The 26,509-nt window shown below is 52.9% G+C and overlaps 1 protein-coding gene and 1 long non-coding RNA gene across 3 annotated transcripts in view; one reads left to right on the top strand and one right to left on the bottom strand.

Annotated features, from left to right (window-relative positions):
* LOC111738199 overlaps nucleotides 1-8,747 on the bottom strand; it is a 12,340-nt gene extending 3,593 nt beyond the window's left edge. The window contains exon 1 of the long non-coding RNA XR_002779756.1: nucleotides 8,696-8,747. This is a non-coding gene — a long non-coding RNA (uncharacterized LOC111738199). The remainder of the gene's footprint in view (nucleotides 1-8,695) is intronic.
* A 97-nt stretch (nucleotides 8,748-8,844) lies between these two features.
* On the top strand, nucleotides 8,845-26,267 carry KIAA1522 (KIAA1522 ortholog). Of its 2 annotated transcripts, XM_023529303.1 has the most exons (8): nucleotides 14,827-17,752; nucleotides 19,052-19,087; nucleotides 19,745-19,915; nucleotides 19,999-20,054; nucleotides 20,347-20,467; nucleotides 21,016-21,132; nucleotides 21,223-23,787; nucleotides 24,200-26,267. In XM_023529303.1, the coding sequence occupies exons 1-8, from the start codon at nucleotides 17,695-17,697 to the stop codon at nucleotides 24,220-24,222; spliced, it is 3,147 nt and encodes a 1,048-aa protein (XP_023385071.1). In that variant the 5' UTR covers nucleotides 14,827-17,694; the 3' UTR covers nucleotides 24,223-26,267. The 2 variants fall into 2 exon arrangements, with proteins under 2 accessions (XP_011356168.1, XP_023385071.1); XM_011357866.2 differs by lacking the exons at nucleotides 14,827-17,752; nucleotides 19,052-19,087 and adding an exon at nucleotides 8,845-9,058.
* Nucleotides 26,268-26,509: the final 242 nt, after the last annotated feature.

The following is a 26,509-nucleotide window of genomic DNA, read 5'->3' on the forward strand; positions in this document are numbered from 1 at the left end:
AGTCCCGCTCCGGCGCGTCTGGCCTTCGCCGCGCCTTCAACTGGCTGCGGGGCAAGCGGCGCAAGAAGAAGGCGGCGGGGGCGGAGGGCGCCGAACCTGCCGCCCTCCGGGCCAAGAAAGCGGACGACAAGGCCAAGAGGGCCAAGGGTAAAGGCCGAGGTAAGGTGCGGGGCACCTGGGTTGCGCGCCGGGCGGCGCCCAGGGTGCGGTTAGGGTGGCTCTGCTGGGGGTCCGCGGCTGTTGGGAGGGGGGAAGAGTGAGCCCCTAGGCGCTGGTGCTGGGGCAGCGAAGAACCTGAGCAGCCCCAGTCGGCGCCACCCCCCAGCATTTCCTAGACCTGAGCCTTGTCCCACTCTAGGGAGAGGAGACCCCTGGCTCGGGCTGGGATCCCTTGGCTTAAGCAGGAAGTGCTGGCAGTCTGGCTCTTGGGACGGTGAGGCAAGCCGCCATCCCTCAGGCTCACCCAGGTTTTGCCCTCTGCTGAGTCAGGGGGTCAGAGATTGACTCTGGCCTGGGGCCAATGGGAGAAGCAAGTGGCTCTGCGTCTCTGGTGGGAGTCCCTCTGGGTCTGAAAGATCAATGCACTCAAAAGGTGTTTCAGCCGGCTAGGTGGATCTGGGTTTTGAGTTCCACAAAGGACCTAGCATGGAGCATAGCATGTTTTAAGTTCTTAAGTGTTAGCTTTTCCCTCTTGGTCCCCCTCGCCACTCACTTGGGCCAAACTGCAAACATCCACCTTTTGGGGTGGTGAGCTCACCGCTGTGAACCAACCGCCCCTCCCCTTCACAACTTCCCCCAGTCATGTTAGAAACATACCAGTGTTGGATGTGTGCTTAGAGATGGGGGAGACTGAGGCCCAAATTAAAAGAGGGGCTGTACCTGGGCTGGGGTGGGTACTTAAAATACAACAGATAATTCCCTGCCTCTGGGCTCCCCCTGGCCTGATGATTGGGCGGCCAGAGGGGAGGCTGACTTGGTCCATATGTGCTGGGGTTACTTTTCTTTTGGCCACTTGCTTGGTTCTTCCCTCATTTCCCACTCTGTTTTTGTCTTCTGTTTGAAGGGGAGGTTATGAGTCTCTGCAAGAGGGTGGGGCTCCCTTGGGGCTTGCCATGCTCAGAAGTCCACCTTTACTATGCTCCTGCTGCCATGCTTGAAATGAGGAAATGGCGGTGTGTGTGGCCCATCCCATTCTGCCTGTGTTTACCTTCCCAGTGTCCTTTAACCACCTTCTCTGGAGGCGAATTAAAGGAACACTTTAGGGATCAGGAAGAGGGTGAAAAGCCTCTTGTGTGATTGCATCCGGCCTCATCTTCCTTTTGGATAAGGGCCCTGCTCCCCTGCAGCTCAGCCACAAACAGAAGTAGGGTGCTGGGGTGGCTGGGCTAGGCCTCGAGGGAGGGTTTGGGTGAGGGCTGTTTCCAGGGTCTGTCCCAGGCTTGCGCCACTAGGATTCAGTTTGAAGTTTCCCTATCTCACTCAAGAGGGCATGGGTCAGAATTGCAGCAGGATGGATTGTGGTCAGACTGTCAAGATTGGAGATAGGAGGCTAGTGATGTACCTCACGGCAGCGGACCTTTTTCCCCTGGGAGACCAGCCTGGAGGCAGGCAGAGGATGGAAAAGCTGATTTATAGGCCCCTGCTCCAACAGCTTGGATTAGAGGTCATTGGGTCAGTGGCCAGGCCTCCCCTTGCTTTATATTTTGCTATCAGGTAGCACTGGGCTTTCTGGGCAGTAGGTCAGCCTGATTTCAGCCCACGTGCAGAAAACACCTCTTCTGCCCCTGGCTGTTGTTTCCACAGGTCTGGGGGTGGCCTCAGGTATGACTGGAGGAAGTACTGCTCCCTTTTGCTCCAACCTCCTATTATTCCAATTGTTTCCGTGTCACTTGCCTGGCTCTACTTCTTTTCTCTTTATTAAGAGAAATAAATCTGATCTCTTTAATCTCCACTGGCACTGCTGGTCAGGAAGGGGAAGCCCAAAGAAGGCTTAACTCTTTCTGGGGGATATATTCAAATAGAGAGTGGCGGAGATGGGGAGGAGGGATATACAGAAAATTCCTGGAGGGTCAAGGGCCTTTGCTGAGAAGTTCGTTATCTTCCTTATCCCAACCTCTGAACCAAGGACCCAGGGTTGCAGGTCTTGGCTCTGCTAATCTGATTCCCCTTCATTAACATGGGAAAACTGAGTTTGGATTAGAATTTTGAGCACGTATCTTCCAGGACTCTCTTTGCTCCCCTTGCTGTCCTGCATAGACTTAGAAAAAAAGAGAGGCCATCTGACATTTATTTATTATTCTGTATGTGCCAGGAGCCTTGTATCCATTAGTTCATTTGAGCCCATTTGCAGATGAAAAAATTGAGGCTCAGGGACAGTGATTGATTTGCCCAAACTGGAGTTTGAACTAAAATTATCTGCCTCCCAAATTGGTGCAGTTGTCATGGCTGTCTCAAGGATAAAGACCAGTGGGTGTGTAAGGCTTAAAGATCTCATCCAACCCATTCTACAGATAAGAAAAGGCCCAGAGAGAAGTGAGGGAACTTAATAGAGTGAGAAGAGTATCCGAGTCAGGCAAAGGAGAGTTCAAATCCGCTCTCTGCTGCTAGCAAGCCCGGTGGCATTGGGCAAGCAACTTCCCTGTGTCTCACTGATTCCATTACTGTCTCAGGAAAGAGAGGAGACCTTCTCATAGGAGTGACCCTCTGGCTGGACACTGCCTTGATGGGTCTGTGACCTTTCTATTTTTCCAAGATTCTCACAAGAGAGGATGTGAAAATTATATAAAAGTGAAGACACCATAGAAATGGAAGGGATTGCATTGCTATTACTGTGTTTATAAGTTTAAGCATTCTAAGGACCCAGTCTGGAAGGAATGGGCTCTGAAGCTGACAGGACAACTCTGCTGCCCTGGTCTGCTCCTCTCAGGCCACGAGATACCAGCAGGTTATTAACGCCTCCAAACTTCAATTTCCTTATTTGTAAAATAGGGATGATAAATCTGGGCTTTACAGGGGTGTTTCAAGGATCAAGTTAGATAACAGACATGCACATGCTTCATGAACTATGGAGCATGGTCCAGACAGTAGCAAGTTTCTGCGTTTGTGATGCTAAAGACTTGACATTAGCTAAGTTCATCATGATCACATTTGCAAAACAACTCACTTGGTTACACCTCAGATACCTGTGGTGATGATTATTGAGGCCGGGGAGGGTGGGGGGGATCCGCAGAAGATGGAGTCTTACCTTTGTCCAACAGAAGGACACAGGCATAAGTAAAGGTAAACAAACAAACGAAAATCCATATTTTCCAGAAGTATCGGCTGGATTCTAGTCCAGTGTGGAGAGGAAGTATTTCTGGGCCAGATGCCAGAACTGGAGTCCAGTAATCAGGGGAGGCTTTCTGGTAGAGGTGAGCAAGGTGTGGAAGGAAGGCAGGGTGCTGGCTAATTTGAAGGAGAAGAGAAGTAACATGAAGGCTGCTGTGTGCCAGACCATGGCCAGGTGTTTTTATGAGTGTTTCCCCTGCCCTCACAACCTGGGAGGTGGGCAGTTATTACCATTTATAGATGAGGAAATAGGCTTGGAGGGGGAAAGTAAGTCGATTAGAGTCATTCAGGTTCATTCATTTGAAAAAGACATTCTTTACTACAGGGGTCCCCAACCCCCGGGTGGCGGACTGGTATTGGTCTGTGGCCTGTTAGGAACTGGGCTGCAGAGCAGGAGGTGAGCGGCGGGTAGCATGGCCAAAGCTTCATCTGTATTTGCAGCCGCTCCCCAGCGCTAGCATAACCTCCTCAGCTCCACTTCAGATTATCAGGCATTAGATTTTCATAGGAGCACCAGTCCCTCATGCCAAAAAGGTTGGGGAACTGTGCTTTACTATATAGTGTCAGGCACTGTTTGGGTAATGTGAATACCTGGGCCAAGACAGGCAAGGTCCCCACCTGCATGGAAGTGATGTTCACAGCATGATAGTGACAGAAGCACTCAGTCTGCCACCAGATGCCATACTTCTAACAAAACAATATGAGGTTGGATGTGTTTCTGACTCTGGAGAGCAGTAACTGCTGTTGTCTTAGATAGGAATAGTTTTGGAGAAAGGAGTTTGTAGCCCTCCTGAAGCTTTCTTTTGGGGAGTGGGCAGTGGCTGGGGGTGGGAATGCTGATGGCTCCTATACTGATAGTTAGAATTCAGGAGCCACCCTGCCAGGCCCAGCAGATTTAATCCAATGAACTCTGGCCACTTAGAGAGACCTGCTGTTGGCGTGGGGTTGCAGACACCTGAGATTGAGTTCTGCTCTGCTGTATGACCTGGGCCAAGTCCTGCCCTACTCTGGGCCAGACATGGCCTGTCTTGACAAAGATAGGGTTTTATGGCCGCTGAGATACTTTCTAGTTCTAGAATTCTATGGGTTTGAGAATGGGCTGAAAGAGCAGGCTGATGGGGGTTAGAGGTATAGGGGTGGGAGCTATGTCCAGGAAAGGAGAGCCTACTTTTGCTCATAGATAACACATTGAGACCCAGTGGCCTGGATATCACAGGAAGGTGGATAAGGAGAGTGCAATGTAATAATGCTACCTCTCCTTGCTGAGGAAGGGGCCTGTATCATCCAATGGGAGAATGACTTCTATAGAGGAGTCTGGGTCCACCTCCTTCAGGCCCCTGTGCAGGGATGGGCATTGTTTGTCTTGGGTCCAGATGAAAGAGGGAGCCTCACTAGTATATTTCACAAATACTTATTAAATATTTAATATTAGGTATAAGTACCTACTCTGTGCCAGACACTGTCCTGGGATGAATGAGAGACAAAGTCCCAGTCCTCGTGAACTTCACAATTTGAGGGAGGCAGAAACCAGGGTCAGGGAGGCAATTAAGGGTCAAAAAGGTGACAAAGGAGGTAGAACAGTGATCCCCAGGGAGATCAGGGATGGCTTCCCTAAGGAGGTGACATGTGAACTAAAATGGAAGGATTTGGAGAAGTTGGGGTTGAGCGTTTTGCAGCGCTGGAATCAGGCAAGGTACCTGCTGGGGGCTGGGACCACCTGGCTGTTTGGGCCCTGTGGGGCACAAGAATTGGCATACCTCACTGTTCTGAACACTGAGGGCAGGAGCTAAGTTGACTGACTGTCTTTTCCCTTCTGCCCTGCCCAGCACTAAGTGGCTCTGGGTGATAGATGATATGGGCCCCCTGGGATCCTAGACACTCAGAATTGATGGCCTGAGATGTCAGAGGGAGCCCTCATTGCACATGCAGATGGGCAGCTGAGGCCCAGAGGAAGTGACTTGCTTAGGGTCATACACCCAGCCAGCATTAGAGGTAGAACAGGTGCCCATACCTGCCAGGCTGGCTTCAGCTTCCCCACTCCTTTGTTTTGATTTCAAATAGAAAATCCCATCCCAGAGAGGTATCTCTAGTAGGGGTGGGATGAGATGAGCAGGAAGCTGAGGCCAAGAAGGCCTCCATCTCTGCCCTTATCTCTGATAACTCCTAGGGCCGGTTCCAGCTGCCTCTCTCTCTCCCTCCTTGTGGATGCCCAGAATCTGCACCCATGGCACACACCCCAGCCTTCTCCTGGAAATCCCCTCAGGCTGGAGGGATCCTCCCCCAACTAATCTCTCCCTCTCCTGTCCCCGAAGCAGGACTGCCAGCAAGGTTTGTTGAACTGGGGTGAGAAAAATCTACACTCTGTTGTCTGCAGAGGGCCAAGGGAGAGCCTCCCCTCACCCACCTGCCCCTTGGAAATCCCCCTTTCCCCAAACCCTGAAAGCTGTCTCAGCTGCTCCTGGCCTGTCACATGCTGCTGAAAACTAATGAGAGGAGGCATTGTTTATTATGTGGGCCACAGTGAATGTGGTGGGGTGGGGAGAGCAGGTATATACACCTCCACCTTCCATCTTCAGACCTCACGGCCCCTTGGCTGACTTGGGGAAGGAAGTAGATGGAAGCAGCTTCCTTGGGCAGGAGGGGGAAATCTCTACTTCCCCAATTATTATACTTCACTGTACTCTATGCTCTTGTGTCCACTGTCTTCGGGGGCTGGTTCATCAAAGGCTGTCAGCTCCACTCATAGGGTGCCTGGCTCTGTGCTTGACATAGAAAGGAGACAGACAGCTCAGCTTGTCAAGAGTTTAAACCCCAAATCTTCTGGCAAACTACATGATTCCCAGGAGGCTGCTGGTGAGGTCTTCTCCAAGTAGGGCCTCCTGTCTGCTTAGGACACCCTCTTCTCCAGTCTTTAGCCAGGTGAGGCCATCACCACCATTCTCCAAGAGGGTCACGAGGCACTCAAGCCCTGTCTTGTGGTCCTAAGAGTTCTGGTGCATACACCTTTCATACCACCTACTTCTCACCAGTCCTACCCCAGGTTCTCCCATGCTCTTGGCTGTGGGCAGTTCTCTTCCTTCAGGATCCTGGAGTAAACAAAGCCTTTGTAGTTAAAGAAAGTAAGACTGGAAGAGTGCCCTGGACTCTCCTGCCCATGCCTCTTCACCTCCAATAGTACTTAAGTGCCATCATTTCCACCTCCACCAGTATGCAAGCCCCACCATCTCTACCTCCACCAGTGTCTCTTCAACACGTATGGCACACCTACTGTGTGCGGGACATTAGGCTGAACCTGGGGTTACTAAGAACTTGTCTTGAGACAACTGCTGGGAGCCCTGAGTTGTAAACAGGTCTATATTAGCAGGCAGCACTGATGCCCATGGGATATGGAGAACTGAGCTAGGGGAGGAGTGGGGGCAAGGAAAACTTTATGGAGGAGTAGACTATGGAGCAGGGCTTTGAGGATAACAAGGAATATTCCAGGCAAAGGTGGAAGAGGAAGGAGTATGTGTAAGTCTGGAGGTGTGTACTGGGGAGTGGCGAGCAGTTTTGTGTAGCTGGAGCTCTGAGAATGAGATGGGTGTGGTTGGAGATGAGGTTGAACTGGTGGGCGGGGGCAGTTCCTGCACAGCCTCCTGTGATGGCCAAGGCACCTGCTACACAGACATCCTCCAAGGTCCTTTCCATACTTGTCCTCACTCAATTCATCCTGAATTTAGACTTTACCCTTGAGTATTCTCTCTGTTCCTCCATACCACCTTTCCCCTTGTGGGCCTTGGTTTCCCCATCTGTAAACTAAGGAAATTGAGCTAGCAGATCTCTGAAGTCTCTTCCAGCTTTGACACTAGGACCCTCTTCTCTGTGCAAAGCAGAGAGCCTTGCGCACACAGCCTGGTATACAGTGTATGCTCAACAAGTATTTTCTGGATAGATGAATAAAATACAGACCCTCAGAGGCTGCACTGTTGTCAGCCTCAGACTCTTAGCAAGAGATAGGCCTATGGGGGAGGAGATTGGCTCTGACTCTCCCATTTTGTAGGAAAGGAACAGGGTGTTCTGGAGCCACTGGGCATAAGAGGCAGCATGGTGTAGTGGAGGGGCTTGCCCAGGTGGCAGAAAGTATGAGCCATATGGGGATTAGAACTGAGGGCTCTGGACTCCCAGCCCAGCGCTCTCTCTGCTACACCATGCTGCCCCTAGTTGGAGAGACAGGGCAGAATGATGGTAAAGGAGAGTTATTGCCCAGACTGTGGGGCTCTGGGAAGTTCCCTGGGCACAAGGGTGCTTGTGGGGGCAGCCTGGCGGTCTGGAAGCTTTCAGAAGAGGCGAAGTTTGGCCTGGGTTTTGAAAAACAAAGAGTTGTATAAGGGGAGATGCGTGAAGGACATATAGATCTACAGATGCACACAGACATGGGTGGTTTTACATATGTTTACGCATTATACTTTCCATTACTTAAACTTATGTGCACACATGCATACAAATGTAGATATGGGCATACTCTCAATAAACATAATTGCAGTCATACGGATACACAAAAGCACATGCAATTACACAATTTATAGATAAACATATTCACACCTATATTCACACAGGCAGACTGTTACCCACTCAAATACATAAAACCAGAGATACCCAGTCACTTTGAGAGAGACAGTAACAATTATGTAGGCAGATACAGAAAAACACACATCTAGACATTTGAAATCAGACCCCAATGATATGGATGTAGGCACACAGTCACACACAGATGATTATACAGAAAGGAACCCATATGTTCAGGGTCACAGATATATACACAGCCACATTCAAGCACACAGCTACGGATGCCCAATTATATGCCTGCCTTCTAGGTCATGCGGGGGCATAAACTGGAGGGGTGGTACCATGGATTAGTGGGCATTGCAGTCAGTCTGGGTTTGAGTCCTAGCCCTGTAGCTTAATGCTGTTTGACTTTGGGCTAGTCAGGTGACTTTGTGAAACCTCAATTTTCCCCTCTGTAAAATGGGACTGATAAAAGTACCTACCTTACATAATTGCTTTGTGGATGAAATAATGTATGAATGCCGTTATCACAGAGCCTGGCACATAGTACGCACTATATAAAAGGGTGCTACTATTATTTTGAATACCATTACTACAGAAATACAGTCAGATCGATACATTTGTACACACAGGCACAGACAGGAGATGCACACATAGACACGTGACACGTGGCTATGTGGGCCCTAGCAGCAGCAGGGCCCCGGACCCTGGCTGTCTGGAGCCTGGTTCCTGGTTATCCTGGTTCTACTGCAGTCCTCAGATAGGTGGCCTTTGGGCTAAGAGAGCGAGCGACCCGCCAGCCCCACCTTTGGATAGGCCCTACCTTTCCCGGAGCGCTCTGGGCGGGTCGGCTCAGATGGTCTCCCAGGTTCTGGGGGGCGGAGCCTACGGGGCAGACGTCAGGTCCCGCCTCTCCGCCTGGCCCGCCTCTGGCCCGACCATTGGCCGCAGAGCCCGGGGGCGTGGCCGAGCTGGGGCTGGGGGCGTCTGCGGTGGCCGCCCGCGCGTCTCTCTCCCTGCCTCCCGGGGCTGCGGGCCCGGCGGCAGGGCTGGTTGGGCTGCGCCTGGGTTCCCGCGCCGGCTCTCGCGCCCGCCATGGGCAACTCACACCACAAGAGGAAGGCCCCCAGCTGCCCCCGGGCCCGCAGTTTCTGGCGGTTCGGGCGGTCCGCGAAGCGGCCGGCAGGTAGGGGCTGGGAGTGGGGGCGGGGCAGGCGGGGAGGAGGGTCTCCCTGCACAGCCGCCGCCACCGCTGCTGCCCCCTCCCGGGGCTTGGCGGGTGTGAGTGTGGAGGGCCGGGAATCCCCCGCACGGACCCCACTCCTTACATGCACATAGAGACACACGGACATACGAATGCCCACGGGAGGCATATGTATATGTTCACAATTTACACAGTCACTCAACACCCACTCGGATGTACAGATATGCAGACACAAAATCACATACACATTCACACTTAACACCATTGCTGTAGGATGGACAGATCCTGAGACACAGGTACATACGTGTATATATATGTATACGGTTTACAGAGCCACTCGAACTACACCACACGCGCAGAATCAGACACCCAGTCGTACACCACAGCCATGTAGGTACAGTTGCCCAACGTGTTAGGCACACAGATGTACATACGAGTTCAAAACTGCACAACTAACCGGACTCAGACTCAGGCAGAAAAACACGCTAAGGCACTTACACACACACACACACACACACACACACACACACACACACACACACACTTACAGTTGTTTCCCAGGCTTTAGCCCCCAACTGGCTGAAAGTTTGCAAAAGGGAGGGGAGAAAAAGGTGAAGGGAAGAAGCAGGAAGCCAGGGGCTGGAAGCTCAGGGCCACCTCCATCTGGCACGATCGGGAGTCGGACTGGTTCTCTGGGCTCCCTCCCCACCCCCACCCGCTCCGCCGCTGCCTTTCCGTCTCCCTTCCCCCCACCCGCGGTCCCTGTGGTCGCTGCCGCATCTCCCCTCTTTCAGTGCAGCCACCGAGCTGGAACACAGCCTTCCCGGCGTGCTGCGGGATCCCTCCGCGGGTCACATTCCAGCCTCCAAGGGGTGGGGGAGAATGGGGAAGGCCTCCCACCCCAGGGCTTAGAGAGGGATTCCTGGTTTCCCTCAGCCGGTGCGGCAGTTAAAGGTATCCCCCAGAGTACCAAGGGGTGTTGAAGGAAGGGGCTGTTGAGGGTGCATGGTTCCCTCACCTGATGGATCCAGAGATGGGGTAGAGGTGGGGCGGGGGATCCACCTCCCCTGCCCCTCCACTTTCCCAGGAAGATAAGGGGTCTCCAACACAGGCAGTTACCTGCTGGTCATTGGGAGTGAGAGAATCCGGGAGAGGGTGGGGTGGGGGTTCTCTTCTGTAGTGGGAGAATCCACCCCTGTCTTCCTAGGATGGCCCACATTCCTAGAGGTTCTGAATTGAGCCTAATGATCTCATCCCTCCATGCAGGGCGACATAGAAAGAGCTTGGGCTAGGAATTGGGGGTTCTTCATTCTCAGTGTGGCTGTGGTATGGACTCTAGTGACCTTGAACAGGTAGCTTTCACTTCTCTGGATCTCCCTGGCTCCTGGGGGGGTGCTGTTTGTGAAATTAGGGGGGGCTTAGCTTAGGTGACATCTTGGGACCCTTACAGACTGGCTAGCCATTTTGTGGATAAAGAGACTGAGGTCTAGAGAACATGGGCTTGCCCAAGGTCATTTGTCTGCAGTGGTTTGAAGACAAATCATAATAATCAAAATAATAATAATAGGAAAAGGGTTAATTAAGTTCTGAGGATTCTTCCGAAAGTGGGTTGATGAGAGACTCCAGGACTTTCCAGGAGACTCGTGGTCCCAGCAATCCTGAAATCCAGGCTCTGCTCAGCTGTCTGCTTGGGATGTGCACCAAGTGGATGGGGCTGGGACTGGGGCTCTTCATCTGCTCTCCCATGGTCACTCTAATCTGATGGTTTCCTGAGAACCAACTGTGGGTCCAGACTTGTGACCATTTGTGGTGGGGAGAGAGAGATTAAGAGGGCTGTGTTTACAGTCTCCTGCACGCTGGCCCTGAAGGAAGGGGCCCAGGGCTTTTAGCAGCTGTGCTCTTCCAGTTCCTGCTGCAACTCAAGGGTCAACCAGGCTTTAAGGTGTTCCTACGAAACCAGCGCAGTGTCAAGGCAACACAGAAGTAAGTGCGGGGGCTAGGGACTGTTCTAGGCCATATATCAAAAGGCTTTTAGGTTGGGGTCAGTTTTAGGAAACTGAGGAGGTGGTCTTAATTTGGTCTTTGAAGAAACTGCAGGATTGAATTAGTCCTGAATTGTTGACTAAGTGAGAGAACACAGCCAGGGTCGCATTTCATCTCTGGGGTATGGTGAGCAAAGGCATGGAGTTGAGACTTAGCATGGAGATTGGAGAGAAAAAGTAGTTGAGGCTCTTTCCTGGTGCCTGGGAGAAGTTCTGTTGTGAATGCAAACTTCAGTCCCTTTGGTTTTACTTTTACTGAGGATTCTAAAACCTCCCTGACCTCAGCCTCAGGTGTCACAGACCCAGGTATGGTACTGGGGCTTGAGTACTTATTCATTTGATTAATCTGTGAGAGGATGAGGGAAAATCAAGGCAAGTAGAAAGGGGCAGAGTTTATAGGCAATATGGAGCCAGTGCAGATGTTTGAGCAAGGGAGGAGCCTGTGAAAGTGGTGTGTTAAGAAGAAAGTGGTGTCTCTGGGGTGGAGGCAGGTGCAGGCAGGACAGGTTGGCAGGTGGGGTGGTGAGAGTGGAAGCTCAGAGAGCGGCCAGGAGGCTGTTGCAGTAATTCAGGGAAGAGGTGATGAGGTGAGGGTTGGGGACAGGGTGGGGGCTGTAGGAGTGGAGAGGAGTGGCAGCTACAGAGGCACTGTGGAGGAGGTGACAGAAGTCATAGGACCTGGAATTAATCAGATGTTGGTAGTTAGGGCCAGATAGGGCTGTGAAGTCTCTGTGCTTGAGACTGCTTAGCTGGGGGATGATAGCAGAGATAACAGAGATAAAAAGGAGGCCCTATGCTAGATCCTTTACACCAATTAATTCATTTGTCCTCCCACAGCCTTACAAGCTAGAAACTATTCTTCTCATTTTACAGATGAGGAAGCTGGAGCTCAGAGAAGTGAAGTCACTTGTCCAAGGCCACTCAGCAAGGAGGTGGTTGAACTGTGCGTGATTAAAATCCAAGCTTCTCAGATTCCAAAACCTGTGCCCTTAATCTTTTTAGGGATAGATGGGTTTCCTCTTATTATTGAAGGGCCTGCAAAGAAGGCCTAGGGCCTTGAGAGATTTGGACTCTGCGGGGTACACAAGTGTAGGAAGCATTGTGGGGGCAGGGGGTTGAGGACTAAGCATGGAAACCTCAAGGGCTCTGAGAGGGAGTAAGTGGGAAGTGGGAGGGGAAACTGAGATTCCAGGAAGGGTTGGTCCCATGGATCACTTACCCTTGGACCATGGGCGAAGAGTGAGAGTGAGGGTGGATTCCACAGTCCTCCCCACTATTAGATATTGTAACCTGCTGGGGTTGTTTGGCCTTGGTTCACAGGAATCCTATCCAACCCTCCCTTCCCCAGGCCCTGGGCACTTACTTGGTCCTGGGCAGTTTGGGGGATTGGTACAGGATGTGAATTGAGATCTCAGAGATCAACGTGCTGCCCCCCACCATTCCCATGTATTGTCCTGTCAGGTTTACACATGGCCCTCTTCTAGGTAGGGTTTATTGTTCCCATCTTACAGACGAGATTGAGGGAACAACCAAGTCTTTAGTGGATGAGACCACACCTGGAATTCTTTTCATCCCTGTCCCTGGACCCGGTGCAGAGCACCGTGGGTCTCTGGAAAGTCCCACAGTTGGTAGAAGGCCCTATCCTCTTATCTACCTCCTCTAGCTCTTTCCTGTGTCTCCTCCCCCTTTCCTGGGTGGAGACTTCTGATCAACTATATGTCTGTACTTACGTGTGGGAGCTCTGGGCTTCCCACTGTGGTCCCAGGGATCTGAAATAAGCTGAACTCCCTTGCTTCCCCAGACCCTGACTCAAAGTGAGGAACTACTGCCCTCCTTCTAGGGGCAGAAGCATACATGCCCCAGGCTCTTTAGAGATAATTTTTCCAACCCTCTCACCTCACAGATGAAGAAATCAAGGCCTAGAAAAGGGCAGTGCCTGGCTCAGGATCATGCTGCAATTGAGGGGCAGTGGGACCTAGGACTCCTGACTCCCCAGGCAGGGGGTATATCTGGTCTGGGCTCAGAATTCCCTTCCTTTCCAAACAGGGAGGTCAGGGCTGCCAGATAGGGCTAAGTCACTGAGGGCCTGATAGGGAGCTTATGTTAAGTGTCCCTTATCAGACCTTATCTTAATAATGGTCCTTAACTCCACTTGAGATTTGAAGAGAGCACTATGAGTAGGTGGGATAGGAGGCTCTGGTGGCATGAGGAGAACATGATTTTGCAGCTAGTCAGAGGGCTCACATCCTGACTCTGCCCATTATTAGCTTTGTGACCTTGGGTAAGTCACTGACTCTGGGAAATGATGCGGGGATTTAGTGAGACCACATGTATCTCAATTGGTACTCTATACATGCTAGTTTATTATCTTTGTGTTGTAATTGGAGAGGCAGAAGGGCCTGAGAGGGCCCTTTACCTACCCCCACACTCAGAGACAGAGGCTCCCTCTAATGACACTTTGTGTTTACACTTGGTTATGTGGCTTTAACTTTCTCAGGCACTCTGTGAAGTGGGTATTAGTTCCACTTTACAGATGAGGAGACTGAGGCCCAGAGAGACTGATGTATTTGTTCAAGGTCCGGAATCTAGACGTTCTCACTCCCAGCCTTTCCCTCTCCTGGCTTCGTGGTGGCTGAATATAGGTCTCTCTAGCATCTATAATATGAGGATAATCATGCCTTAAGGAACAAAGGAAAGGGCTGTGGAAAGTCAGAATTGCACCCTGACCGAAAGAGATTATTATATCATTGTTGGGAGCAGATACTGACCTGGAAGCTCATTATGACATTTATTAATATTATTGTAGCTAATTTCTCCCTGAGCTACTGCCGGTTCGGTTCCCCTAGGCGCCTGTGGCATGGGATCCTCCCCTCCCTATCCGAGGCACCCCCCCCCAATATTTACCTTAGAACCGGCCTGTCAGCTCTGCCCCTGTGGGGGTGGGGCTTCCCACTGAGGGAAGGAAGCAGGGGTTTCCCCTTCTGCAGAGATATGGTGCAGAGCTCCCCATTTTTGGACAGGGGTTGATGTCTGCGACTCCCCTTAACTCACTCAGATTTAGTAGTATTAAGGCGTTTGTAATGAGACCTAGGTTTGAATGTGGACTAGGGCACTTCCTGGTTGGATGACCTTGAGCAAGTCACTTTCTCTGGCCCTTCCTTGTGCTCTTGTAAAAAGGAAATGTCACACCAACCTTTCTGGTGTACCAGACTGTAGAAGAAAAAGTATTTTGAGAGTTGTAAAGTGCCTCCACCTCAAAGCTTTTATTATGTTCATTTCCCTTTGTCTTGGCTCTAGGAGAATAAAATCTGCATATGCTCTGGGTTCTGTTTCCATGGGAAGGCCCTGGCCCCCTTGGGTCTTGATTTGTCCATCAGTACAGCAAGGGGTTGAGACTTAGGGCCTCTGAACACCCTGAACCCTGGCTTCTGGTCTGGCCAGCGGTAGTCAAACGAGGGGCGGGGAGGGGTTTGCAGGTCAGATCTGGAGGGTTCCAGCTCCTGAGCAAGGCCACCTGGGCAGCTGTGCCCTCCCCCCTCATTCCTCTCCCCTGAGTCAGGCCTTCCTAGCTGTGGGCGGGTCGCTGCCCCCGCCCCTTGCTCTGGAATGGGGCAGGTTGAGGCCTCACCCCATGGAGGATGTTGCCAAGACAGAGCATACGCATGCGCACAAACGCGTGCATGGCCTTGGGAGCGGGGGCTCCCTCCCTGATTCCTCCCTGTCCCCAGGCTTAGGAAAGCCCCAGAGTGGTGGGTACACGCACTTACCTTCATGTACACACAACCACCTGGCAGAGCCCTGCGTGAATCTGCAGTCTAGCCCGTGCATGAGGAGGACATGGACTAGGGTGGCCTGGGTGTGCTTTGTGGACCTGGTCCCGAGAGTGTCCAATGGGACATTTTGGAGGTGTTGCCCACCTACCTAGCTAGTGGACTGAATCTGAGCTCACGGAACTTGAATGTGTGCTTCCTGGTGTGCCCTGAGTGTTGGGGGCGTGGCCAGGAGCAAGGTGTCTTCTCAGATCCTGGAAGCCTCCTCCCTTAGGCAGGTGGAGGAGGAGGGGAGGCTCAGGCTATACCTCTGGACTGCTGGAGCAGAAGGTCCTGGAACACGGACTCTTCTTAAGTGTGCCCTTGGGAAAGCTCTTTCTATTCTCTGGGCCTGGGTTTCCTTCTGAGGTACCTGCCCTCCACCCGAGACTCAGGTTGCTGAGCCCCTCCCACAGGTGTGTAGACCTATGTCTTTGGTGGCCCAGAGAGGCCTCAGGCTCTGGCCAAGCTGTGGGTGGGTGGAGGGAGCGGTGTTGCTGGGGCAACCAAGCAGTTATCAGGAGTGAGAGCCTTGGATCTGGCTGGGGAATTTGCAGCTGTGTCCCTGACTCTCAGCCCTGGGCCTGGGACCTTGAGGAGCTGATGTGCCCCATTCCTGACTTAGGAGCTCAGCCCTTGTTTACCTGGTTAGGGGGAAGCTGAAGACGACTTCGTCCTGCATGGTTAAAGTCTCCAGTTTTGGAGCCAACCAGAGCTTGAGAAATCGCCTAGCTCCCTGAGCCTCACAGGTCCAGGAGAGTACCTGCCTTAAAGAGCTATCATATGTTCCATGAGGGCAAAGATGTTTGCTTTCCACCAGTACCTGGCATGGTGCCTGGCATGAGTGAATTAATCATTTTGCAAGTGTTGGTCTACTTCTTTTTCTTTTTGAGTGGGACTAATAAGAGGGGTGGATGAGTCTGGCCCAAGTGGGAGTGAGGAGGGAAAGATGTGGTCAAGAAACCTTGAATTTGTGGCAATGATAGGGTCCCTCAGTCCTTCTGCAGAAGGTCGATCAAGTTTGTAGCTGATACAGTGGACAGAGCATAGCTTTTAGATTCAAATTGTCCTGAGTGCAAAAGCTACCCTGCCATTTACCAGCTTTATAATGCTTGCCCTCTCTGGCCTTCATTTCCTCATCTATAAAATGAGGATTAAAGTGCCTACTTCTTAAGATTGTTTAGATTTCAATGTTTCGTAGATGTATACTACCCACCTCCATAGAAGTTTGTTTTCCGGACAGTGAAGGCTCCACTGTCTACTTGAGTGGTCTCTGAGAGGTGAGGCAGGAAATGAGGAAGGGGCTGCAGAGGGGTCTTGCAGCATGGGACCCACTGTGAATTCTTAGATACCTAGGAACTCAGAGAAAGGTGTTAGAGAGGGATGTCCTTGGGCAATTTTGGGGGACAGCACTTTATAGTTCATAGACTTTCTCTGCCAGGGTCTCAGCTACACTTTTTGGAGTTGCCAGAGGATCTCTTTTAACACCGTTACTACCCAGCTTTACCTTCAGTACTACTGACCAAACTCCTGGGGCTCTGAATAAAATCCAGGCTCTGCCAAGGCCTATGGGGCCCTCTGCCTGACCTGGCTCCTGTCCTTTCATCTCCTGCCATTCTGTTCCTTGCTCACCATATTCCAGCCACACTGGCTAATGTTCTGGAAAACCTACCACTCCTGCCTCAAGGTCTTCACACTTGCCTATACTGATGAACAAGAGAAAGTCCTCTTACATTAATTATAGCCCCTAGTACTAGCTTAGTAAATAAGGCGATTGAATGAATCAATAGAATAATCTTAAAAAGAAGAATTATTGGCTTTGTTTCTTTACGAGGTCATGATGTGTGTGTGACAGAGCTGGATTTGAACCTGGACCCGACTTCCTCCAAGTACTGCTCCCCTAACTGTCCTCACGTCACCAAAGAACAGTTTCTCTGCTAATTCTCTTCTCTCTGCCTGATGATCCAGCAGAGTCATTGAGTCACAGAGTAAGGCCAGTGAGAAGAATCCTGGGCTGGAGGAGCAGTAGGTGTGTGTTGAAGTCCTGCCTCTGCAGTGTGACCTTGGAGAGTTAGTTCACAATGCTTCTCTGATGTCACATTACCAAAGTGGGAAGAAAGTCCTTTGGAAAGTGTGGGGCTGAACATACACATCAGCCACTGTGATTCCACTCTGGGCATCTCCCTGAGCTGGCCCCCACCTCTGCAGGGGCCTCTGCCAATGGCCTTGCCATTCCCACAGGCAATCCTGATCTTCTGCCTTGTTGCTCCATGCTCTGAGTTCTTCCCCAGGGAATTACCCGGCACCAGACAGGAAGGCCAGAAGTGGGCACCATGCCAAGTCTAGTCTAGTCTAGTGGCTCTTCTACCTACCATCTGGCAGCTGGGAGCTCTGCCTTAGCTCTGGCTCCTGACTATTGAGAAATGGACTTGGGGACGTGGTTAGTGGTCCGCCCCTGGAACTGAGTATCTTCAGCCCTCCTAGTCATACTGTCCACCAGAGCCGAGCACCCACACACTCCGGGCCTCAGTTTCCTTTTCAGAGTCAGAGGTTTCCTGCCCCTGCGCTCCACTTGAGGGGCGGGGTCGATAGAGAGGCGGGACCAGTGGAGAAGGTGGGAGGAGGACCTGGAGAGCAGCCCCTCCCCCTCCTCTGCTCTGCAGTTTGGCGGGCGGGCGGTGGACCCGCATCTCTTACCGCTGGGTTGTGGTGAAGGCGTTGCCTGGCGTTTTGGAGAGGTCGGGTAGGGACGGTGGCGTCCGCAGTTATGGTGGTGTTCCTGGGCCGCCACCTCCCGGCGCTCCTCGGGCTCTTTAAGAAGAAGGGTGAGTGGGTGTGGCTGCGGGGTTTGGAGAGGAGGGATCCCCCCGACACTTCCATTTGCCAGACCCTTAGGTCGAATGGGGGATCAAGGCTGGGGAAGGGTAATGGGTGGGGGATGGGGCCCAGTAATGAGGCCAGACTCCTCTGGCTGCCGCTGTGCCTTTGTCCAGCTGCTTTGCCGCTGCCTTTGTCTGGGCCCTGCATGTGTTTAGGAGGATGGATCCAGGTGTCTCTGACCTTGAAACCTGCAGTCCTTGGGCGAGACTGCCTTCCTCCAGGTGTACTCACACTTTGCTGGGTACATCCCAACATCTTGGTTCTGAGAGGCAGTGCATCCCCTCCCAGGTGTGTGTGTGGAAGGGACTTGGGGAGCAGATTAGAGGGAAAAGTAATGCCTCTGGAAGTTGTGGAGCAGGATCAGCGAATTCCTGTTTAGAGGTGTCGGGGTGGAGAAATTTTGGAAGAAGGGGCCTGTACCAACTTCCTTCTCCTAAGAACTGGGCTTTCAAGCCTGGATTAAGACGTGGGAGCCAGAGTTTATTGGGATTTTGGGGGGCCAGAGGGTCTCCAGTTTGATTGTGATCCAGGAGTCCCCTCTGGGAACCTGGAATTTAGTTCTGGAGTTTAGTCTGACTCTGATTTGCTTGGTGACCTTAGGCAAGACCTTTCCTCTTTGAGCCTGTTTCCTGATTTATAAAATTGGGATTACGTGAGATGATCACTGACAGACTTTCTAGCTCTAATCTAGTGGGAATCCTGCAGATTCCCAGGGCAGGAGCTGGCTGTTGAAGAATAGGCTGAAGAGAGAGGAAAGGGCAGGTGTCTGAACTTAAGGTCCTGATCCCCGGGCGAGGCCCTTTAAAGGGCTTATTTTCCTGCTCCTGTACAAGGTGTTGCCAAGGTCGCATGACCAACCCAGTGCTTTTTGCTTGTGTTGTGGGTTCCATTTAAAGGGGGGCTAGGGCTGCAAAGTGCTGACACAGGCCCCCATTCCCAGGATTAGATGACCAACTTCCCCACGGGCGGGGCTGGTAACAGGATCCTTTGTAATAGATCCCTGGCTCTGTTGGGGGGCGTCAGGGCAGGAGCAGGGGATACCTGGGATAGGCTGGAGCTGCCTTGTCTGGGGATAGAGGGGCCTTGGTCCCTCTTCTCCCATCCCCTGCCTATCCTTCCACTAAGGGACAACCCATGGGTGAGTAGGGGACCTAAGAGGCCAAATCCCTGGTTTGTCCTCCCCCGCCCCCCAAGACTTCCTGGGAATCTGGTTATGACCCCTGCTATCCTCCACCCCTTCCTAATGTCCCATGGTCTCTTCTGCCTGGACCTGGGCCAAGGTGTATACAAAAAGGGTGTGTGTGTGTGTGTGTGTGTGTGTGTGTGTGTTTTCTGTAAAGTGAAGCTCAGGGTCTGGAGATAAGAGAAATGTATTTGCCATGGGCTGTATGTATACTGGGGTGTCTTGCATGGGGCCCTGAGTGATGTGTGGATACACAGTTGTGTGTACGTTTGGGTAATGTTTGTATTTGTGCAGACTGGGGGCTGTGGGTGTTGTGTGTATACTTGGGGTAGTGCTCTGTGGGGGCCCCTGTGTGCAGCTTGGGTACGCAGATGTGTTTATACTTGGTTGCTTTGTTTGCACACATACTGAAGTCTGCAGGTGTGTATATAGACTACAGCCTGTGTTGCACGCATGTATGGTGGGCCTATGTGCCCTGGGTGAGGTGTCCTGTATGGGGCCCTTTCTGTGGTGTGGGTACTCAGGTCTCTGTATGCTTGGGTATAGTTTGTATATTTACATGGCACCCTGTGTGTATTGAGTGTGTACCCCAGAACTGTGGGTTGTGTGTACAGATTGGTGGAAGTGGGCATTACATGTGTGTGCAGGGGCCGTGTACAGTCTGGGGACTGTGAATGCCCTTGTTGTGGTGCCTGTGCATCCCCAGGGCGAGATGCCTTCAGGCCTCACTTCTCTTCCTCTTCCATCCCACTAGGCTCTGCCAAGGCTGAGAGCGACAAACGTCTAAGTGTAGGGCCTGGTCAGGGGCCAGGGTCTGTAGTGGATGAGCACCAGGACAATGTCTTCTTCCCCAGTGGGCGACCGCCTCACCTGGAAGAGCTGCACACGCAGGCCCAGGAGGGGCTCCGTTCCCTACAGCACCAAGGTGACCTTTCCCTCCCCTCCAGTGCTACTCTCAGCTCCCAAGGTGAGAGGCCTAGCCTAACACACCTTTCTGGTATCTTCCAGAAAAACAAAAACTGAACAAGGGTGGCTGGGACCATGGAGACACCCAGAGCCTCCAGGTGAGCCTTCAGCTCAGTCTGACTCTACTCTTCCCTCCCTGCTTGACGCCTGGCAAGTATGTCTCTGAACCCTTCTGGATCTTAGCTTCCTTCCTGTATCCTGAATGGCTGGACTAGATGACCCCTAAGGGGTAGTCCAGCTGTTGCCTGCTCAGTGCTAGGTGATGCTGGGGGCAATCTGAGTAAGAAATTCCAGAGGGAAGCCCCGAAGAGGCAATAGTAAGCTCTACCCAGGCCTCTGAGGTGGTTCTGGGTCTGAGGCCAGGGCCTGATCCCCTTCTTCCCTCAACAGTCCTCTCGGATGGGGCCGGATGAAGATAGCATCTCCTTCTGCAGCCAGACCACATCGTACACTGAGAGCTCCACAGCAGAGGATGCTCTCTCCATCCGCTCGGAGATGATCCAGCGCAAAGGTGTCTGCTCCCCAGCTAGGATTTTTGGACAGGGGAGAGGGGTAGTGGACACCATCTGGGTCTCAGCACCTGCAGCTTCCCCCTTTCCTCCTAATCTAGTGTTTCTCAAGGCTCTGCAAATCAGTGAATTCAGGAAACATAGTACCCTGTGTCCTCTGGGAGAGTCATGATGCACAGTAACCGCAAAACAGGACAGTTAAGTGAGGAAACCTGGGTTTGAGCCTGGTATTGCTACATATCAGCTGTGTGACCTTGGCCCAACCCTTAACCTCTCTGAGCTTCTGTTATTGGAATGCATGCCAAGTGTTTAGCATGCTAACACATAATAAGTGTTCACTGAATGGAAGTTATCATTATTGACCTAGTAAAGCCTTCTAGAAGTCTTAAAGAAGAAATGTTTAGCTTTGTTTAACCTAGTTTTGTCCACGCCTACTTGACTCCGGAAATCTTTTTTTGCAGAGCTCTTATTAATATCTTACAAAAGTATCGCTCTGCGGAATGTCCTGAGACCTGCTCTAACAGTTTCTCTCCCCTGGAATGACCCCTAGGCTCCACCTTCCGACCCCATGACTCATTTCCCAAATCATCTGGAAAGTCAGGGAGGCGTCGGAGGGAACGGCGGAGCACAGTGCTAGGACTGCCTCAGCACGTGCAGAAGGAACTCGGTGAGCCCTGGGTTAGGCGGGTGGTGGTGGTTGGTGAGTAGTGCTGGCTAACCCCTCTGCTGATGCCCACGTCCTCCCTGTCCATTCCAGGCCTGCGGAATGAGCGGGAGGCCCCAGGTACTCCTCGGCCTCCTGGTCCACGGGATGCCGTACGAATTCCCACAGTGGACGGCCGCCCGGCGGGCCTGGCCTCGGGAACAGGGGTCCGGGTATCCTTGCAGGTGCTGGAGGCAGAGGCAGAGGCTGGGGCCAAAGCAGAGGCCATGCTGCAGCGCCACATCAATCGCGTCTACCGGGATGACACCTTTGTTGGCCGGTCCACAGGCGCCCAGCCCCCACCAACGACCCGGCCCATGTCCCTAGCAGTACCTGGACTGACAGGAGGGGCAGGGCCTCCAGAGCCCCTGAGCCCAGCCATGTCCATCTCACCCCAGGCCACCTACTTGTCGAAGCTGATCCCACATGCTGTGCTGCCACCCACAGTGGACGTGGTGGCCCTGGGCCGCTGCAGCCTACGCACACTGAGCCGCTGCAGCCTGCTCTCGGCCAGCCCAGCCTCCGTCCGCTCCCTGGGCCGCTTCTCCTCGGCTTCCAGCCCACAGCCACGCAGCCGCCACCCTTCCTCTTCCAGTGACACCTGGAGCCACTCTCAGTCCTCCGACACCATTGTGTCTGATGGCTCCACCCTCTCCTCTAAGGGTGGCTCTGAGGGCCGGCCAGAGGGCTCTGTGGTTAGCAATAGTGGGGCACCCCCTCCTCAGGGGGGCAGCGGGAGGGGCTCTCCCAGTGGGGGCAGCACTGCTGAGGCCTCGGACACTGTCAGTATTCGAAGCAGCGGGCAGTTGTCCGGCCGGAGTGTGTCCCTACGTAAGATGAAACGGCCCCCACCACCTCCTTGCCGGACCTACTCGCTCCGTCAGCGGGGCTCAGCAGCCCCTGATGGGCCCTTGGGGTTGCCTCCCAAGCCGGAGCGGAAGCAGCAGCCACAGCTGCCTCGGCCTCCCACCACTGGCGGGTCAGAAGGGATAGGAGCAGCACCTTGTCCATCCAACTCAGCAGGCAGCTGGGTGCCTGGCTTGTCTCCGGGTGGTTCCCGGCGTCCCCCACGCTCCCCAGAACGGACTCTCTCACCCTCCAGTGGATACTCAAGCCAAAGCGGTACCCCTACTCTCCCTCCCAAGAGTCTGGCAGGAGCACCTGCTTCCCCAGGCAAGGTCCAACCCCCTAAACCAGAGCGTGTCACTTCCCTCCGAACTCCTGGGACTTCTGTCTCCTCCTCCCTCACATCTCTGTGTTCCTCCTCTTCTGACCCAGCCCCCTCAGATCGTTCTGGTTCACAGATGGCGACCACCTCGGGTGACAGGTTTGTCATACCTCCTCACCCCAAAGTGCTTGCCCCCTTCTCTCCACCTCCCTCCAAGCCCAAGAGTTCTAACCAAGCTGCCCCTGCTCTGGCTACCCCTGCTGTGGTCCCTGGGCCCATCTCTGCCACTGATGCCATTCCCAAGTCCCCTCCGACTCCACAGACATACCTGACCCCACCACAGGAGTCTCCCATTCCCTCTAAAGACCGGTCACCCCCACCATCCCCACCCCCATCTTACCATCCACCCCCACCACCCACAAAGAAGCCAGAGGTGGTTGAAGAGACCCCATCTGCCCCACAGACTACTGAGGAGCCCCTCCAAGATCCCAGCTGGCCCCCACCCCCGCCTCCTGCACCTGAGGAGCAGGACCTGTCCATGGCTGACTTCCCCCCACCAGAGGAGGCCTTTTTCTCTGTGACTGGCCCTGAGCCTACAGGCCCTTCAGAACTCCTGGCCCCTGTCAGCTCCCTGGCTGCTTCACCTTCCTCAGCTACTGTTTCTCCCCACATTCAGCCCCATGATACCACAGACCCTCCAGTTCCACCAGCTCTACCTGCTGGTTCTGTCACAGGGTTTCCGGCCAAACTCCCTCAGAAGGAACCAGTGGGCTGCAGCAAGGGCAATGGGGTTCCCAGGGAGGATGCCAGTGCACCCCTGGTTACGCCCTCACTTCTGCAGATGGTTCGGCTGCGTTCTGTGGGTGCTCCCACAGTGGCTCCAACCCCAACAACGATGCCATCAGCCCCCCAGAAGCCACTACGAAGGGCCTTGTCAGGGCGAGCAAGCCCAGCACCTGCCCCTTCCTCAGGGCTCCATGCGGCTGTCCGACTCAAGGCCTCCAGTCTGGCTGCCAGCGAGGGCCCTGCGAGTGCCCAGCCTAATGGGCCGCCTGAGCCAGAGCCACGGTCTCCCCAGTCCCCTGCCTCTACGGCTAGCTTCATATTCTCCAAGGGCACTAAGAAGCTGCAGCTGGAGCGGCCCGTGTCCCCTGAGAACCAGGCTGACCTCCAGCGGAATCTGGTAGCTGAACTTCGGAGCATCTCAGAGCAGCGGCCACTCCAGGTCCCAAAGAAGCCACCTAAGGCTCCCCCACCTGTGGCCCGCAAGCCCTCTGTGGGAGTCCCCGCCTCCACTTCACCCAGCTTTTCTCGGGCTGAGCCCCTTACTGCTCCTCCCACCAATGGGCTCCCTCATGCCGAGGACAGGACTAAGGGGGAGCCATCGGAGAATGGAGGTGTCATGCAGCTGGTGGGCCTAGAGGAGCAGAAGCTGGGTCCGCCTGGCTCAGGTACAGTGGGCAGTGATGGGATGTGGGTCCAGTCACTGGTGATGGGAATAGGTATCTAAGTTTCACCGTAAGGGATTTGCTCTTGGGTCTTTTAAGACTTTTCTGGCCTCAGGATGCCTGGGAAAGGTGAATGGTCACTCTTGAACTACAGTGAAGGAGCATGGTGCATGGGGCTTTGGTGTCAGAACTGAGTTTGAATTACAACTTTGCCATTTAAATGTATATAGCTTCAAGCTCCTCACTGTCAAGTGTAGGGCAATGATGCCTACATCATGGTATCAGAGGTAATGTTTGTGAAGTGTCTAGCTCAGTGCTGCTGGCGTGGTCAGTAAATTGAGGGGGTGAGGTGAGGATGTTTCTTGGGCTCTTACTGGCCAGGACCACCCTTGCTGAATGTGTTTTTTTCCTACAGACCCACAGAAAGAGCTGGTCTGACCACCAGGCACCTCACTGGCACTGCTGACCCATCCCAGGAATATAATCTCAGGGACCTGAGCAGCTCCAAGGATGAGAGGATACGGCAGACACTTAACCTAATAGAGAGGTTGCCTGCAGCCTTAACCTCCATGGCCTTCAATATTTATGCAAGCCTGGTGTTGACCCTGTCCTCCAAGTCATCCAGCTCATGCCTTTTTTCCGAATGGAGTCACCTCTAGAGGCTGCCACTTCAGTCTTGGCCTTAGCCTCATCTTGAAGGAGGTAGTGGGTGAGAATGGGTGGTTGCGCCCCCTGCTGGCCCCGAGGCCAGAGTTCAGAGCAGAACACCTCACTTGAGTTAGTTTCTTTTTTTTTCATGTCCAAATCATGCACATACTGTAGTCCAGGATCGAAGCACTTTTGGAAAGGGGCTGCGTGTCCATCCTTCAGTGTCCATGAAGCCGCATTCCAGGGGTCTGTTTACTTGGCAGCAGCATCATCAGTCTCCAGTAGCCAGCCCATAGCTAGGACCATCCCCTCTCTCCCATAGTTTGCTCCTTAGTTCTTGGAGGTGGGCAAGTCATTGTATTCGCACAAGCTTCTCTAGGCTGGAGGCAGGAGCGAGGCTGTGGAATTCCAAAGCACAAAAGGTGCAGTGGGGGTTAACCTTCGTGTACCTCAACTTACCACCAACCACTCTCCTGCCTTGCAGTTGTTAGGTGCTCTATGCAGGGGACGAAGTGGGAGACTGTCAGGGCCCAAATGGGTAGGGGAAGAAAGAATCAGGAGATCCACAGATTCTGTCCTCAGAAAGCAGAATAGTCTAGGGAGTCATCTCGGGGGCACTTGGCAATGCCAAGTATCTGCCTTGTGCTTCACCTGATCAGGCTGGGGTGGGCAGTCACAGCGCTTAAGAGGCAGGAGCAGCCCTTGGGCTGTGGCAAAGCTGTGTCACTATCAGCTCCGCAGGGAGTACCGAGATGGACAGAGGGGAAGGTCTGGCAGGGGGAGAGCTTATTTGGGCAGTGGGCCCAGATACGGCCCTGCAGAGTTCCTTCTCTGATGTTTCTTTTGTCTTGGTGCCTGTCCTTTCTGCAGCTGCCTTTCAGCACAGGTGGTTCCACTGGGAGGAGCTGATGCTGAATGACAAGGATGGGAAGCCAAAAGTGCATTCTATTCCAGACTCTTCCCTAGTCAGTGAAGGAGGCACTCAGTGCTTTGAGGGAGCAGGCTGGTTGGTTGCCCACTAGACCTCAGCCTCTACTACTGATCTCTCCAGGAATTTTAACATTTGTTTTGAGCCTGCTGGCTGAAGTAAGCCGGCTTCCCCATTGTTCTCTGTGGCTCCACAGTGACTTGGGCTTGAGTCTGGCAAGGAACCTTGCTTTTAACTGTTTTCCTTCCACCAAGGAGATTGATCCCCTCCCAGAAAAACAGCTGGGAACACGGGATGTGGTAGGAGCCCAGGTTTTTCTGGTTCTCTCATTACCGTCTTTCCCCTGTAGCTGTAAACCAATGTTCTTCTCTTGCCTTTCGGGTAATGGAGGACTGCAGGTACATGTTGCACCTGCCCAGTGAGTTGGGGAAAGAAGATGGTCAGTAAGCATTGCTCTGCTCAGCTCCTGATCCAAACCTGTGGGAACGAGGACCGGGCCAAAGCTTCCATGAAACCAGGTCTTGGCAGCAGCTCCAGGGCTGCTGGAGGGAGTTTGAATTCTTTCCCTCCTTTCCCCTCTCAATGTTACTCAAGCTCCTTCCTCAGAATCTTCTGAGCTTATTTCTCCACTGGGTGAGACAGATTACAAAGGAGAAGGGAGGATCTAGAAGAAGCAACCATTCTTTGTCCTCTGGGGTAAATAAGCTTGATCTAGTGCAAACGGAGAGATCAAAAGCCTGATTTTTAATTTCCATAAAAATGTTAGAGAAATATATATATATATTTCTTTAAATTTTTGAGTCTTTGATATGTCTGTACAATCCATTCCTTCTCCCCTGAAGCCTGAGTGAGACACATGAAAAAGTTCTGTTTCATTCAAAGGTGTTAATTAAATGATTAAAACTTGGCTGTAGGTATTGCTTCTTAATGGGGGAGGGACGGGGTGGTGGTCTGGGCCCACATTTAGAAGGGCAAATGTTCACCTTACTGAAAGCACTGGATCTCAAAGTGGGTCTCTTCTGCTGAGTACTGCCAAATGGAAAGTCAGTCACATGTTCGTCCGCCATCGTCTGTGCCTCCCTCCCCCATCCCACCCATTATAGGGTCAAAAGCCCGATCGATACAAGCAGCCCCAGGCTGGGTGAGGGG

The sequence above is a fragment of the Pteropus vampyrus genome, unplaced genomic scaffold, assembly GCF_000151845.1.
Source record: "Pteropus vampyrus isolate Shadow unplaced genomic scaffold, Pvam_2.0 Scaffold36, whole genome shotgun sequence".
NCBI classification, from domain to species: domain Eukaryota; kingdom Metazoa; phylum Chordata; class Mammalia; order Chiroptera; family Pteropodidae; genus Pteropus; species Pteropus vampyrus.